A 16,082-nucleotide genomic window follows, 5' to 3' on the forward strand; every position below is an offset into this window, starting at 1 on the left:
GCCTGATGTGGGGCTCCATCCCAGGACCCTGGGATGGAGCCCCACATCAGGCTCTCTGCTCAGCAGGGAGCCTGCTTCCTCCTCTTTCTCTGCCTGCCTCTCTGCCTACTTGTAATCTCTGTCTGTCAAATAAATAAATAAAATCTTTAAAAATAAAAAAATAAAAATAAAAATAAAAATAAATTTAAAAATAGTTTCAGGCTCTTTCCTTATGAAGCCACAGCTGGCAAAGGGCCTACAAGGTGTTCAACAATACTGGCTGAATGACTCAATTAGTTTGGCAAATACATACATTCATTCATATATATATATATATATATATATATATATATATATATGTAAATATACATACGTAAATATACACATACACACACACACACATATATGTATGTATATGTATAGTAATATTTCCCTCAAAACATGGAAAATAAAACCCAAGGGCTAAAACTCTTCTCGGGGCTATAGCATTTCATAACTAAGGGGGAGGGTTCATTTATATAGAACACAACATGTAAGTATTGCTCCCTGGAAGTAGGTAACTGGTACAACTTGTCTATTTGTATCTCCCAAGAGAGCTACACATAAATAAAGGAGCATCTCAACCAAGAAAATTAAAACTAGATGGGATCAATCCCCAACACACAGAGCCCACAAAGGCCAATGCCAGAGCTATCTGCACCAGGGGCCACAGAGCTGGAAACCTTCCACCAAAACACCGAAGACAAGAGTGCCTGACCTTCCACCGTATTCTTCCCTCTGCCCAGGAGACCCCATTCAAGATTCCGGCAAGCTGATGGGTGCCTGGGTGGCTCAGTGGGTTAAGCCGCTGCCTCCGGCTCAGGTCATGATCTCAGGGTCCTGGGATCAAGGCCCGCATCGGGCTCTTTGCTCAGCGGGGAGCCTGCTTCCCTCTCTCTCTGCCTGCCTCTCCATCTACTTGTGATTTCTCTGTCAAATAAATAAATAAAATATTAAAAAAAAAAAAAAAAAGATTCCGGCAAGCTGAAAGATCAAATGGTGAGCTAAACAATCCCCAGCTCTCACAGAGACTCTGGGTGCCCCAAGTACAGAGAAATTCTCACTACCAGGACGAAGAGAGAGTATTTACCAGAAGCAGTGGCTGTGTACAGAGAGGAGGCCAAGTAAAGTTGCAAGAACAAATCAGGGCACAGAAGTGCCTGGCCCAGATCTGCCTAACAAGTCACTTTAACCTCTCTGGGACTCCATTTCCTTTTGTAGTAAATGAGAACAATGCATCTTTAAGTTGCCTTATAGCTCTAGACATTCCTGGTTCCCCCCAAACCTAGTACAGAACCACAGAATCTTTCTCTCCAAACAGGTTAAGGATCTTCCTTTCTTCCCACTTCAACCCTTCCTGACAGAAATGGAAATAAAGCCATTTCCATTTCCCCTAAGCTTCTTTTTTAAAGATTTTGTTTATTTATTTTTTTGACAGAGAGAGAAGGAGAACATAAGCTGGGGGAGGGGCAGAGGAAGAGGGTGAAGTACACTCCCCACTGAGCAGAGAGCCTGATGTAGTACTCAATCCCAGGACCCTGGGATCATGACCTGAGCTGAAGGGAGGCGCTTAACTGACTGAGCCACCCAGGTACCCTTCTCTAAGCTTCTGATAGGCATTGGGCAGAATTTACTACATAACAGACAAGATAAAAGTGCTCTCTGTCTCTTGCTGTATATCCATCAAACCAGAGAATAGGAGAGTCCTGAAATGTGCATTCTCTGGAAAGGGGGCGGGGGGGGGGGGGGCACGGAGGGCTCAAGTTGTGATGACTTCAGGTGCCAATATATACATGAAAAGTACCATAACAGGGGTGCCTGTTAAATAACAATAATTATTTAAATAAATAAAACATTTTAAAAAGAAAATTACCATGAAAACAGAATGCTTTCAGTTACAGGAAATTGACAACTGGTCCAAAATGGCTTCAACCATGTGGACAACTACTGTTTATTTCAGGAGTCCAGGGAGAAGTGGTCCTAAGGTCGTTCAGAAGCTTAATTTCCATAAAGCCCTTCAATCCCCCCTCATGTATTAGCTTTTCATTTACAGGCTTGTTGTCTCATAGGCACAAGATAGATGCCCTAGCTCCAGCTACAATATCCTCTAATTACTTTTCCAAAGATAGAAAACTAAGGAGCTATCAGGGCATTAAGAGACAGCATTCTCCCCCTGTACCTGCACTTTCTTCAGTAAGAAAAAATTCTTTAGAAGTCCTAAGGTAGATTTCCACTAAATCTCTTCAGCCAGAATGAAGTCATATGCTCACTGCTAGCCAAAAGAAAACTTAGGTAAGTGAAACTCTGTCTGGCTTTGAAAAAAATTTTTTGTGGTTAGCAGGTAGGGGAATCCTAGAATAAGAATGATAGTCAAGTAGCCAACTAAGTGGTGCACACAACTACACCCAGCAGTGTGGTGGTAAATGTTTAACAACCAGTTTTAAAATTAAAAAAAATAAAAGAAAGAAAGAGAAGAAAAGAAAAAGAACCTACTCTGTAGCATTTTGCATTTCCTTGGTGTAAATACTCCCATTATGCCACAGTTCAAGATACCAAAATGATACGAACCAGCAGACAAAATTCTCAGCATCTTAAAAATCAAAAGGTACACACCTGCTCTAGCACACTGCTGAATTTATACCTCATATTTTGTAACAATTTAAATTTACAACACTCCTTCACATTCAAAGCAAATCTAGATGATTAGGTATTCTTCCCAACTCCTAGGCAAGGAAAAGGACACAGCACCCCAAGTCACACAGTGCAAGTGGCAGTGCTGGAATGCTCAGGTAACAGCCCTCACCGCAACAGCCAGGGTCAGGTGCATGCGTGTCTGTCTCTACACCCTACCAGACCCCTCTATCTGCTAATCAGCTAAGGGGTTCTAGCTTAGTTTGGAACCAACAACAACTCAACCAGAATTACCTAATAATTATTCCTAAAGTTATTCCCTCCAACGACAATAGTAGTGCACAAGTATTTTTACAGCTTTAAATAAAGAGTAGTACAAAAAGAAAACAATCAACCCTAATCCCATCCTTGAGAGGTAACAATTATTCGCATGTGGTTGATAAACCCTCCAGATTATGTAGGCTATATTTTTTTAGGTAAAAACCATGCTATTTTGTAATATAGTGACATTTTCATTATGTAGATTTTCCTAAACAAAGAAATCGGAATCAAGAGGACAGTATAATGAACTTTGTCACCATCACCAGCTTCCGATATTATCTAAAGACAATTAAAAGTGCTTCCATGATCCCTTCTCTGCATGGAAGGTGTAGAAGGTAGGCACCTCCCTCTACACGCCCTTGGACTTCTTCCCTCCACGCGGCTTGCCCCACTCAGACTGAGGTCAGCTCTTCTCCAGGCTCAGAGCACACTGCTAAAGAGAACCCTGAATCGTGTTCATTCTTGCCGACCCCTCCAACTTCTCTACTCCCTGCCTCGTCTGTCAAGAAATGCAGTACAGGAGAACTGCAGAATACATCGCAATTCTTAGAGTTTCCACTTGCACTTACTCCATCCTATTTCTCCTTTAGTCTCACGTGTACGCACACCACCCCATCCTTCCCCCCTTACCCCACAAGAGGCACAGGCTGAACAAAGATTCTAGGATTCTGTTTGCCCTCTCCTACGTGGTGCTCCCCCAACACAGTTTGCCTTCCAGACTTCACTCTGTGGTCCTCGAACTTCCTAAAGCATCACATTTCATCACCCCATTTGCCAGCCTAAGTGAAAAACCCAAGAGGTTAACAGACAGTGGCTATATCGAAAATTAACAGCTTTACATGAGTCCCCAAAGAGCCCAACTGAAAGCCCAGGCCCACAGTCAAACAGTAAACTCCACTGCCCTGAACAAGTCCAAAATCATCCTCACAGGACAAAGCAAGACCTGCTCCCCAAAGCCCCATTTTAGCCAAGTGCACACAGAAGGGAGCTGTGGATATTTTAAGGGCAAGGCAGGGCATTCTACTAAGCTATAAACCATGAACAGCTGAGAGAAAACAAGCCTATTCTGGGAACCATGGTTATGAGAACAGAACTTCAGGGGGGAAAGTAGCTAAACTCATCCACACTATTTTGTACCAAAAAGTACTAATACTTCAAATGGTATATTTGTCTAAAGATTTTAATACATCAAATAGTGGGAAACGGGTAGGAAATATGGGAGAGTCTGGTTTACAACATTTTCTAAAGATAACCAAAACCATTGTTCTCAAACTTTACATATTTAGATCACCTAAAAAGCTTGTTTATTTATTTTTTTTTTAAAGATTTTATTTATTTATTTGACAGAGAGAGATCACAAGTAGGCAGAGAGGCAGGCAGAGAGAGAGGAGGAAGCAGGCACCCTGCTGAGCAGAGAGCCCAATGCGGGACTCGATCCCAGGACTCTGAGATCATGACCTGAGCCGAAGGCAGCGGCTCAACCCACTGAGCCACCCAGGCGCCCCACCTGAAAAGCTTGTTTAAAATGCAAATTGCTCTGGGGCACCTGCGTGGCTCAGTGGGTTAAAGCCTCTGCCTTCAGCTCAGGTCATGATCCCAGGGTCCTGGGATCGAGCCGCACGTCGGGATCTCTGCTCCGCGGGGAACCTGCTTTCTGCCTGCCTCTCTGCCTACTTGTGATTTCTCTCTCTCTGTCAAATAAATAAAATCTTTTAAAAAAATAAAATAAAATGCAAATTCCTCGACCTCCTTCCCAGAAATTCTGACTCAGCAAGTCTGAGGTGGGCCATTACATCTGCAGGCTTAACAAGCATCTTTGACAATTCTGCTGCAGGTGTTAGCAAACCCTGAGAAATGACAGCCACTTTTGTTTCTACTCCTTGGCCACAAAGTTTGGGTAGCAACACTTCTGCAAGCAGTAGAGAGAAGCAGGGCCTCTGACCCAGTGTGTCAGACACTGATTCTGGCCTAAGAGTCCCTTGAGACAAAAGTTAAACATACAGATGTAAATATACAGAGGTTCCTCCCAGAACACTGGTATTCAGGGAGGTCTATGATGGGCCCAGGAGCCAGCCAACTAATCTCAGGAGGAAGCTTTTCCCCTTTCCCTTCTGGTCCCCCAGGCAACTAGTCAACCTGTCCTTTCTTCCCAGGCAACTTTATCAACAAACATCCTCCTCCTCAAAGATTATAAAGAAACAATTTTCTGAAAGATTGCAAAGAATCAAATTTTCACCTCCCCTCACCCCACCTCCCCAGCTATCTCTAAAATAACCTTTTAATGTGTTTTAAGAGTTTTACAAGCTAACAAGAAAACTAACAGGCTTTGCCAAAATGAAACAAGCACTGGGGCAGTCAGATGTTATAAATAAAACTGCTCATTAAGAGTTCTTTCTGCATTTTATTAATTTCTGCAAGAACTATTTACTGAGCTCCTAGTCTAATCCCAGGCACAAAGCACTCAAAACTGTGACTACCACAGACGAGCCCCCCTCATGCAGTTTACATTCTAGTGTGGAAAGCCATGGAGAAAATCAACAACCACTTCAGTGACCAGCACTGCCAAAACCTATTAGCACAAGATAATGAGCTAGCAAGAATGAGGAAAGATGGGTTACAAGGAAGGCTTCCTTGAGACAGTCTCTCTAAGAGCTAAAGGACAGGAAAACAACAAGGGCAGTCAGGGACAGGAACAGACACCAAAGAGCTGAGCCTCCTGGAAAGGGAGAGCAGTGGCCATTGGTCCTACCACACAGCCAGGAGGGGAATGAGCAACAAGTCTGCAAAGAATCAAAAAAGCCCAGAGGCCAACTCTCAAAGACAGGGTCTTACGGATATGATATACAAGGGGAAGTCCTGGGACTCTTTAACAAGGGAGGAGTTATCCCAGTAGTAGTCATCCGAACAGAGCACTCTGTGTGCCAGGCATGGTTCAAATCTTGTTTTATCTTTCCAGCAATCCCAATGTGGTAGGAACAAATATGAACCCCATTCCACAAGTGAGATCTTGTGGGCAGTAAGTGATGAAGCCAGAACTCAAAGCCAGGTGGTCTGGCTACAGGTAGTGGTTGTAGAAGTGGACAAGGCCCAGATGGTAGAGCCCTGATGGCCTAGGTAAGGAATCTGTTATTCCAAGGGTAATAGAAAGCCATTAGAGAGGGACTGAGACTTCCTAACTCCCTCCCTTTGATCTGAGCCAAGAGGGCACAACTTCTGGGAAAAGCCCCGCACACCCTGGCTGAGTTGGCTGCTAAACCAAACTACTACAGATTCAGCCATCTACAGATGCCTAGATCTGTCCTACCTAGATCAGGCAGAACTCTTCTAGCCTCTGCAGAACTGGATGCCTTCTTTCTAGGTCAGGGTCTTTAAAGTGGGGCCCTGGACCAGCAACCATCAGATCACCAGGCATCTTGTTAGAGATGCAAATTATGGGGCCCTGGCTCAAAACTACTGAATCTGAAAAACCATTTAACAAGCTCTACAGGTGATCTGGATAGGTCAAGTTTGAGAACACCTGTTCTGGGTTAATCACATGCAGACAGGACCACCACTACTCCACCCACCTTCTCCAACTCCCCACCAACCCCCTTCCACTACTTTCCCTTGGGCAGCCTCTGAGCTCCACATCCAGCATTCCATCCCCTCTACTGGTGGGACTCTATCTAGAGTTCTTGATGCCTGGAAATCTCACATATTGGCCCAAACTATTTTTCTAGGTAATTTGACTTCCTGAAAATATTTATTATTCAGCTGTTTAGGTCTCTTTTTTTTTTTTTTTTTTAAATATTTATTTGAGGGAGAGAGAGAGTGAGAGAGAGCATGAGAGGGAGAAGCAGACTCCCCATGGAGCTGGGAGCCCGATGTAGGACTAGATCCTGGAACTCCGGGATCATGACCTGAGCCAAAAGCAGTCCCTTAACCAAATGAGCCACCCAGGCACCCCTGGGCCTCTTCTACCCCAGGGTAAAATCCTCTTCCTTCCTAATTCTAGGGTTTAACTTTCAGCCTTGTAACCTCCAAGGCTGGATGTCAAGGATAATCTCTGCCTTAACCTAGACTTTCCCCTACACCCTTCAATCACCAGATTTCCTCTTTTTATTCATTCATTCCCACTTTCATTCATACATTCCAACAAGTATTCACACCCTTAGCATCCCAGGAATGAAATACACTAGGTGGCAGGTACTTTAGTAATGCCTAAAAACAGCACTCATCCCTGCTCTCACAAAACGGACACTTTAGTGGGGGATGGTGGCATGCAAATAAATACAAAATTACAAATTATATGGTTATACTAGAAAGGCCTCTGAGAAGGTCATTGGGCTGAGACTGACAGATGAAGAGACAGGCCCTGACAGCATCTGGGTGAAGATTCCATGCCAGACTCTAGTCAGTCTAAACGCTTTACGTGTACCACTCATTTGATGTTCCAATAGCCCAATAGAACTACAAGAGGGGATACTGAGGGAAGGGGAGAATAAAGAATATGTAAACAGGAGCGCCAAGTTTCAAACCCAGGCAGACACGGCTCCGGAGCTACCGCCTCACCACAGGTTAAGGTGAGAAGAGTGGGGTGAAATGGTGGGGGTACGGGTGGATAGGCAAGCAAGTGTCCAGGCAGACAGATCCGCATGTATACAAGCCCACAGGCAGAGAAAAGTCAGGCTGAAGGAGAAAGGAAGTCAAGCATATTAGTGAAACTGGGAAGCAGTGGACGGATTAGAAATATATGTGGGAACTGGACAAGATATCCTGAAACATGTATTATGGAGTATAAGTGGAAATCAACAGGTGCCTGGGTGGCTCAGTTGTTAAGCATCTGCCTCCAGCTCAGGTCATGATCCCAGGGTCCTGGGATCCAGCCCTAAATCAGGCTCCCTGCTCTGCGGGGAGCATGCTTCTCCCTCTCCCACTCCCCCTGCTTGTCTCCCCTCTCTGTCAAATAAATAAATAAAATCTTGAGAAAAAAAAAAAAAGAAGGGGCAATAAATCAAGGTGACTCTCAGTTTTCTGATTCCTTTTCAAGGCTTGAGGACAGTCAGAAAATAAAGTATTATAACACAATATATTAAAAAAAAAAAAAAAGGGGGCGCCTGGGTGGCTCAGTGGGTTAAGCCGCTGCCTTCGGCTCAGGTCATGATCTCAGGGTCCTGGGATCGAGCCCCACATCGGGCTCTCTGCTCAGCAGGGAGCCTGCTTCCCTCTCTCTCTCTCTCTCTGCCTGCCTCTCTGCCTACTTGTGATCTCTGTCAAATAAATAAATAAAATCTTTAAAAAAAAAAAAAAAAAAGTCCTGTGGAGTGCTGATGTACAGGTAAGCTCTCAAAAGAATATAGTCAATCAGTCAAGCAGGTTAAAGCTTCCAGCTCACCCCACCTTCCCCTCCTTCTCCACAGGGGATCTTCATTCATGGGTTCCAGCCCATCTTCCAGGAGCTGTTTTCCAGAACACCACTTGCACTGGTTAACAATAATAAAAGAGTCACACCTATAGTAATAAGAATAGCTTCCACCAGGATAAGGGTTTTTCCTCACACAAATGCAATGCATTTCAAATAAGGGTTCTCAAAACTTTCTGAATAGAAAAACTATACTAATTTACAAATGAGAAGTTATGCAAGTTGCCCAAGGCCACACAACTAGGCTGAACCAGAATCCAAATCCAGGTCTGCCTAATTTTGAAGCCCATACTTCCTCCATTAAATCAGCATTTCCCCTTATGTGGGATAAAGATCTCTAGTGGAACTGCAAGTTTTAAATGCTCAAGTAAACTTCTTTAATATTTATTTATTTATTTGACAGACAGAGATCACAAGTAGGCAGAGAGTAGAAGGGAAGCAGCTCCCTGCCAAGCAGAGAGCCCAACTAGGGCCTGGATCCCAAGACCCCGGGATCATGACCTGAACTGAAGGCAGAGGTTTTAACCCACTGAGCCACCCAGGCGCTCCACAGGTAAACTTTTTAAAGTTTTAATAGTTATAGTCTGGTTTTATTACATGTAACCCTATGTGCGTGTAATATCAGCTAGATAAAAATTTAATACATACATAGGCACAACGGGATTCTAACTTTTGCATTACTTATTTACATGTGAATCATGACTTCATGTGTACTGCTGCCTAGGAAACAAAGTTTCTTAAAAGTTAAAGAAAACGTGAGAATAAAAGTACAGGTGATCCAGGGATAGGGGAGAACTCTTGGAGCAGTTCATAAATAACTGAAGCTGGTGAAACACTTCTCACCACACCACCACCCAAGAACAGCCAAACACCTGTTCCATATTGTACTCAAATTTGGCTACAGTCACACATAACTCTGACTCTGCTCCAGAGGATGAAATACTGGCTGCCTTGGGGGAAAGGGCATAATAGCAGAACAACACGATTTAGCATAAGTCCTTCTTAACACAGTATTGGTTTGGACATAAATACTGGTTCCGTGGTCCAAATCCTCTGCTTCTTTATCACATTTTGATTAAGTCAGGTAAAGCTTTCTTGGGCCTCAGTTTCCCTTTGTTAAAAGGAAGTTACATAAAATGGGCTCTAAGGTTACTTCAGTTTTAGCATTCCATAAAATGTTGCAAAATCCTAAAATCCAAAATTATTTTTTCCAATCAGAGAGGCCCCAATCCTCAATGAGCACTGACCTGAGGAATAAACACTAAATAAGCCCACATGGCATCTCAGACAAGCATCCCGTACGTAACTAAGGAGATGCTTTTAATTACACTTCCTTCTGGAAAATGTGGCAAGACCGTAAAAGATGAGAAAGATGAGCCAATCAGCATCCTTGTCCCCACCAAAAGTTTTAAAAATTCCTGACACTAATTTTTAAGTTACTAGCTTTGTTACAGTTGGTCCTTAGTGTCTGCTCTTTCTAGTCCTTAACAATTCACTTTCATCTGGGTGGGATTAGCCCAGAGAGAAATAGGTGGATAAGAAATCTGCAAGATCTCCTCAATCCATCCTCATGTTTTTGTTTTTTTAAAGATTTTATTTATTTATTTGACAGACAGAGATCACAAGCAGGCAGAGAGGCAGGCAGAGAGAGAAAGAGGAGGAAGCAGGCTGTCCGCGGAGCAGACAGCCGGATGTGGAGCTCGATCCCAGGACACCGGGATCATGACCTGAGCCGAAGGCAGAGAGGCCTTAACCCACTGAGCCACCCAGGCGCCCCTCAATCCATCCTCATGTTAAGCCTCAACTGGGAACCACCTGTAAAACCAGCTTCAATCTGAATTACTCCACGGATGCTCAAACATGTTTATGTGCTTAAGCCTCTAAAAGGAATTGCCACTCCTAAATTTTTAGAAACATTAACAGAAGTTTAACCAAAACTATTACTGAAATAGATACCTTTATCAAAAAGAAAGTCTTAAGGACCCCTCCTGCCTTCCTTACAAAACCCTTTCTGTGATACCGCTAGGCCTCCAAACTTTTAATAGAGGGTTTTTAGATCCCCATAAAGAAGTTGTGCAATGCGCTCACTTAGCTTTTTTGCTGAAGAAAAGAGAGAATGGGTGGGCTGCAGCTGGCAAACTCAGAAAGCACAGCTGGGTAGCAGGTGATCTCAAAAAAAAAAAAAAAAAAAAAAGAAAGAAAGGCAAATCCCTGGGCAAATTGTGTAGCCCAGGGTGATCATTATAACTGGAGAGTTGTTACATAATTACTTCTTAACTACTGACAAAAACATAAATGGCTATAAAATGCTATGGTTACTCTAGACATTGAAGCTAGTGTACCTAAGGCAAGAGTCAAGCTTTCTCCAATTTCATTCAAAGAAATAAGCAATCTCGGGACTTACTACCCTTCCAAGGTAACCCGTCTGCTTTTCCATACACAAAACAGCCTCCAGCAATTAAACCAATCGCCTCTAGGGACGAAAATCGGGCTCCCCTTAATATTGATTTTTTTTTTAAGAGAAAAGGGGATACAGAAAGAAGTACGTTCAAAGAGCTAAATATTTGTTCACCTCGATAAAAACGACTTCCACTCCAAACTGGAAAATTTTAAAAGAAAAGGTCTCCCCCTCACCCCGCCCCCCCCCGTCCCTGCTCAGCTGGCGCAAAACGTAAGACCTGTGTCGGATGCACTGCATTCCAGCATTTTTCAAAAAGTTTACGAGGATTTACCGAAGCAGCGGGGAAAAAAATAAAGCCAGCAGAAGCAGGGGAGAGCAAGAGGGTTTCGGCAAAGAGGCACCCGGTGAAGCACCCGGCGGCGCCGTGCAAGGCCCGGTATCGGGGAAAGCGACCCGGCACCCAGAGAGCGAGCACCCCAGTGGAGCGCAGAGACTGACAGCCGCTGGGTCTCCGCCGCCGGGGGGTCCCCTAGCCCCCCAGCCCGGTCACCGCTGCCTGGTCCCCTCCCCCCCCCCCCCCCGCAGCGCCGGCGATGCCCGCTGGGCCAACTTGGCCCCGGGTCAGCGCTGCGGAGCGCGGCCCCAGTTGCCGGGGAGGCCGCCGGAGCCCTTACCTCCTTCTGCTTGGGGTCCTGCGGGTAGACGTCGGGCGGCCCGAGCCGGGGGCGTTTCAGCGGTCTCTGCTCATAGCTGAGAAGCCCGAAGGCGGCCATGATCTCTCATGTTAACCGGCGAAATGAATGAGAGTTGGAGCTGGAGCAGCCGCCTCTGAGCACCAGGGAGCAGCACTTTGCAGACAGACTCCCTCTCTCCCCCTCCTCGCTCGCTCACTGTGGCGCTGCAGGCAGGAATAAAGCAGGTTGGATGCTGCCGCTGCCCGGCACGCAGACACGCACTGATGGGGGCAGTCTTCGTCGGGCACCCAGCTGCGCTTCGGCCCCGGGACGCACCGCTCGGGTGGCGACGGCGGAGGAGCTGGAGGTCCGCCTGGGTCTCCCGCGGCGCCAGCCTCCCGGTTCCCCCCAACCACCACCACCAGCCGTGTCCCCAGGGGGAGGAGCAGCTGATGGGAACGTGTGACTTTTTTCACCAATGGACCCAAACCTACCCCAACCGGACAGAGGGTGGGGGGTGGGGGAGGGGTAGTGGGGGGGGGGGAAAACTTTTCTTGGCGCCTAGGCGGGTGACTCAAGTGCTCACCCAAGGTGAGGGTGGCCCTCCAGCCCCGGCAAAAGACTGCGGAGATGCCCGCCCCCGCCCCTCTTCCACGGCAGGGATCCTTCCCGCGCCGCCACGCGCCCCGCAGACCCAGCCACCTGGGCGCGGACCCGGCCGGGGCGGAGGGAGAGAGGCCTGGAGGGGTGGGGAAGGTAGGGATGCGGACTGGGAGAAGCGGCCGGTGCCTCCTAGACGCCTGCCGGGCTCCGGTGGCGCATCCGAGGCTCTGGTCCCCTCGGCGGCTCCGGGCAGGCGCTGAGGCGCGCTGCTGGCGGTCGCGGCGGCTGGAGGGGGCCGTGCTCACGGTGGCGCGGGGCCGATTTAACCCTTTGCTGCCCCTCCAGGGGCTAAGGAAAAGGGGGAGATGGGCTGGCTGCGAGCGCCGACGGGCGCAGCCGGCCCGCGGACGTCTCGGACTCCTCCAGCCCGCCGCCTCCCCCCGGCCGCAGCTCCTCCTCCCAACCCCCCCCCCCAACAGTTTACCTGTTGGTCCCGGGCTAATGGGTAGGGGCCGGCGGCGGCGGCGGCACTCGGGCGGCCACAGCCTCCATGATTCAGGCTGGGATGGGGGGGTGGGGGGGGTTGGATTGGATTTTATTTGTGAGGTATCAGTCTCGTCCAGGCGAGCTCCGGGGACACCGCGAAGTTTGCCACTGTCTGGGGGCGGCGGGCGACGCCGGCTCGCCGCCGCCGGCGTTCTCGCCCCCACGGCCCGCGAGCGCGAGCTTCCGAGTTGGCGGACGGCGGCGCGACGGCCGCACTGAGCATGCCCAGCTCGGCGGCCGGACCGCGGAGGAGTTGGCTGCGAGCGCGCTCCGATCCGCCTCTCCGGGTTTTCGCAGCCGCAGAGCGCGCAGCCCGCGGGCCCCGGCGCCGGGGTTGGTCCCGGCTTGAAACTGGGCTAGGGAGGGGGCGCCCGCTGGACCCCTCTCCCGGCCGCGGGCCGCGCTGTCCGCCTCGACCTCTCTTCGGGGTCGCTGTCCCCGTGGCCTGGGCCAGAAACCTCACCTGCGCCGGGCGTGTGGAGGGAGGGAGGCGATCCTCCAGGGGAGACCTTGGTCATCCAACCCGCCCGTGCTCCCCGCTCGCTTCGGGGCGTGGGCACCGAGATGCTGGGCCACCTGCCGCGAGCACTGCGAGATCGGAGCCGCGGGGGCGGGCCTGGCCTGTCCCGAGGGACCCGGCGGGAGGCGCGCCCGGGAGGATGTGCCGGCACTTGTCCAAGAATGATGGCTGCCATTTATGGAGCCCTCCCTCCGTGCCAGGATCTTGACAGTTTAAAGGTCTCCGATCTTAAAAAATAAATAAATAAACCTTACACGTTTTGCCGTACCCTTTTTATAGATGGAGAAATTGAGTCGGCTCAGTGAGGCCCGGTGACTTGTTCAAAGCCACAAAGCTACATCAGCCTGATCCCAAGTTTCGGTCCTATTTTCCACGATTTGGGGTTGGAAGGACTCGGTTCCCCAACTGCCCTTACCTGTTTGTGTCACGTCCCCCACACCCTGAGGAATTTCCAGACTCCAGGTTCCATCTTCTATAAAATGGTATAAGCTTGATCTTACCCAAAAGCCTTTATACCGTACTCGGCATATAGTAGGTGCTCAGATGTTGCCCAAAATCTAAGTACTTACTTCAGCTGACTTGAAGCAAAAGGGAAGGAAGAAAAAGTAGATAAGGGGATGGAATGTGGTAGAGGCCAGTTTCTCACTCTTGACCCTGATCTGTTAGCCCTTCTCAAAACAACCTAAGGCCAAGTCAGACCTATAGTTTTTAGTTTCTTTACTCAGTGGGAGCACCTAGTTTTGGAGAACTGTTACCCTCCACCAGGAGGCATTTCCTGACCACTTTCTGCACCCTGCCCCAAGGGTTTTTCTTCCTAATACCTTGAGTGTAACTTGAAAGCTGAACTTGCCCTTGTGATAAAGGCATCTGCCAAATCTAACTCTCTCTCTTGAAAAAAAAGACAGTTATCTAACTTTATTAGGAAAATTATCAAAGATAACAAAATGCAGGAGGTATGGTATAATAAATTCCCAAGTACTCATCTCCCAGCTGTGGTGATTATCAGTTTCACCATTCTTTCATCTCCCCCACCCAACACATTGACAGGCACTAGAGAGGACTCCGTTACATGTTGTTGCAACTTAGGCACACGGCCTGCAACACTACAGGGTGGTCACCCAATGGTTGGGTGGGTAGATATGTGGGTCCATAGATCACTGGGGGTACCTTGTGCTGACATTCAAGTCTGATAGGAGATGTAACCTCAGTTCCTCCTTGGGAATACCTAGGCAAGAGTCTCTAACTGGCCTCCACAGAGGAAAAAGTTTTGGAGCACTCAAAATCATCTGACCATAAAGATTTTATTTGCAAATCAAAATGTATTAGTACTTGTCCCTAGTGTTTGGGAAAAAGAGCCCCTGGTCTTCCTCCCTTCCTAACTCCCTTGTCTTGATACAGTCTGGCCTGGATTCTTTGGCCTTTTCAACGTGGGGATTTAAAAAAAAAAAAAAAGTGTTTATGCACTGAGATACTAACTCAAAAATCATTCTTTCACACATGGACTTCCCATGGGCATTTGGCTCCATCATCTGGGCACTTCTGTTCTTCATGATGCAGCCCCATCTTCAATCTACCTTTTTCCTCCTTAATCCCTCATCCCAGTTAGCTCTCAATCCTATTTCCAAACTTGGAATTCCCAGGCCCTTCATTTTCCAGTAGCCACCTGAGGACAGTCCTTAGTGTCCAGACTCCTCCTGTATGAAACTTACCCCAAACTCTTGAGGCACAAGATAATCCTTCAGTTCTTTCAGTGCACTTAATTCTCATTTTCTTAACAGCTCATCATTTGTTGCCATGCACTCAGATATGTCACACAATAATCTTATTCTCCCATACCTACCCTATCTTCTTACTCTCCTTCCACTCAAGTTAGTCTTTAAGCTGACTAAGGCCGGTTAAAAAGGAAGCCATCATGATCTACGCTGTGCTTGAATTTCTTTTTCTTTTTCTTTTTTTTAAGATTTTATTTATTTATTTATTTGACAGACAGAGATCACAAGTAGGCAGAGAGGCAGGCAGGCAGAGAGAGAGAAAGAGAGGAGGAAGCAGTCTCCCTGCTGAGCAGACAGCCCGATGCAGGGCTCAATCCCAGGACCCTGGGATCATGACCTGAGCTGAAGGCAAAGGCTTTAACCCACTGAGCCACCCAGGCGCCCCTGTGCTTGAATTTCTCATCTCAGTGCTGGTTAATACAACAGAGAGGCACAAATTCTTGTGGAATAATGTGAGACTCGTTTGTTACTGTTCCTATAAGGGGCATCTTAACTTTACCTGGCTAATGATCCCAGGGACTGGAAACAATTTGCACAGAACAGAATTACTCAGTTCCCAGCCTAGACCTCAGCCTAGTCAGAAGTGAGTTCAGGCACCTGAGGAAGGTTAGTCCACCCAATGAAGGAAAAGGATCGAAATGTAGCTAGAAAAGGAGTAATTACAAACCCTTTTACAAATATAGGACTGTGTCCTCTAAGTGTGACGTTCAATCTCTAGGGCCACTTTTGTGGGTTGACAAAAGAGTTTCAAAGCTGACCCCTTTTTCTATGTCACATCCAAGGGCTCCTCCAAGATCCCTCAGCGTCAGGAATCTCCTTAGCTGCTAAAGTTCCCTCTGCAAGCCCTGGTTTTCACAATTCTGCAAGAAGTCTGTCATAGCTGGGACTGCTTTTGTAGTCCTGGGCAAAGTCCCTTTAAGACAGCTCATGGCTGGCTTTCTCTCTCTACATTTGGTCTGCAAGAAATACACAGATGTCTTTGCCCGCACATGTTCTAGTGCAGGCATTTTCTCACCAGCTTTCTCTCCTTGCCCACCATGGACATATTCCGCAAGCCACACGGCTCTTCAATTTGAATGTTCTCCAGTCTGGGTCACCGACCAGTTCTTCAAGTTCATGCAAACTGCAGTGGACAATGTCAAGCGCCAAGGCCAGTAGTCCCTTCAAAGAGCTTTTCACAGGTTTGAGATAAGGA

The 16,082-nt window shown here is 47.4% G+C and overlaps 1 protein-coding gene across 1 annotated transcript in view; it reads right to left on the bottom strand.

Moving 5' to 3' along the window:
- Positions 1-12,613, bottom strand: part of MED12L (mediator complex subunit 12L) — a 323,861-nt gene extending 311,248 nt beyond the window's left edge. The window contains exons 1-2 of the mRNA XM_059391731.1: positions 12,534-12,613; positions 11,447-11,670 (exon numbers count right to left, since the gene is read on the bottom strand). Coding sequence (XP_059247714.1) covers positions 11,447-11,545 — 99 coding nt within the window. The 5' untranslated portion in view covers positions 11,546-11,670; positions 12,534-12,613. The remainder of the gene's footprint in view (positions 1-11,446; positions 11,671-12,533) is intronic.
- Positions 12,614-16,082: the final 3,469 nt, after the last annotated feature.

This window comes from Mustela nigripes, chromosome 2, assembly GCF_022355385.1.
Source record: "Mustela nigripes isolate SB6536 chromosome 2, MUSNIG.SB6536, whole genome shotgun sequence".
Classification (NCBI taxonomy): domain Eukaryota; kingdom Metazoa; phylum Chordata; class Mammalia; order Carnivora; family Mustelidae; genus Mustela; species Mustela nigripes.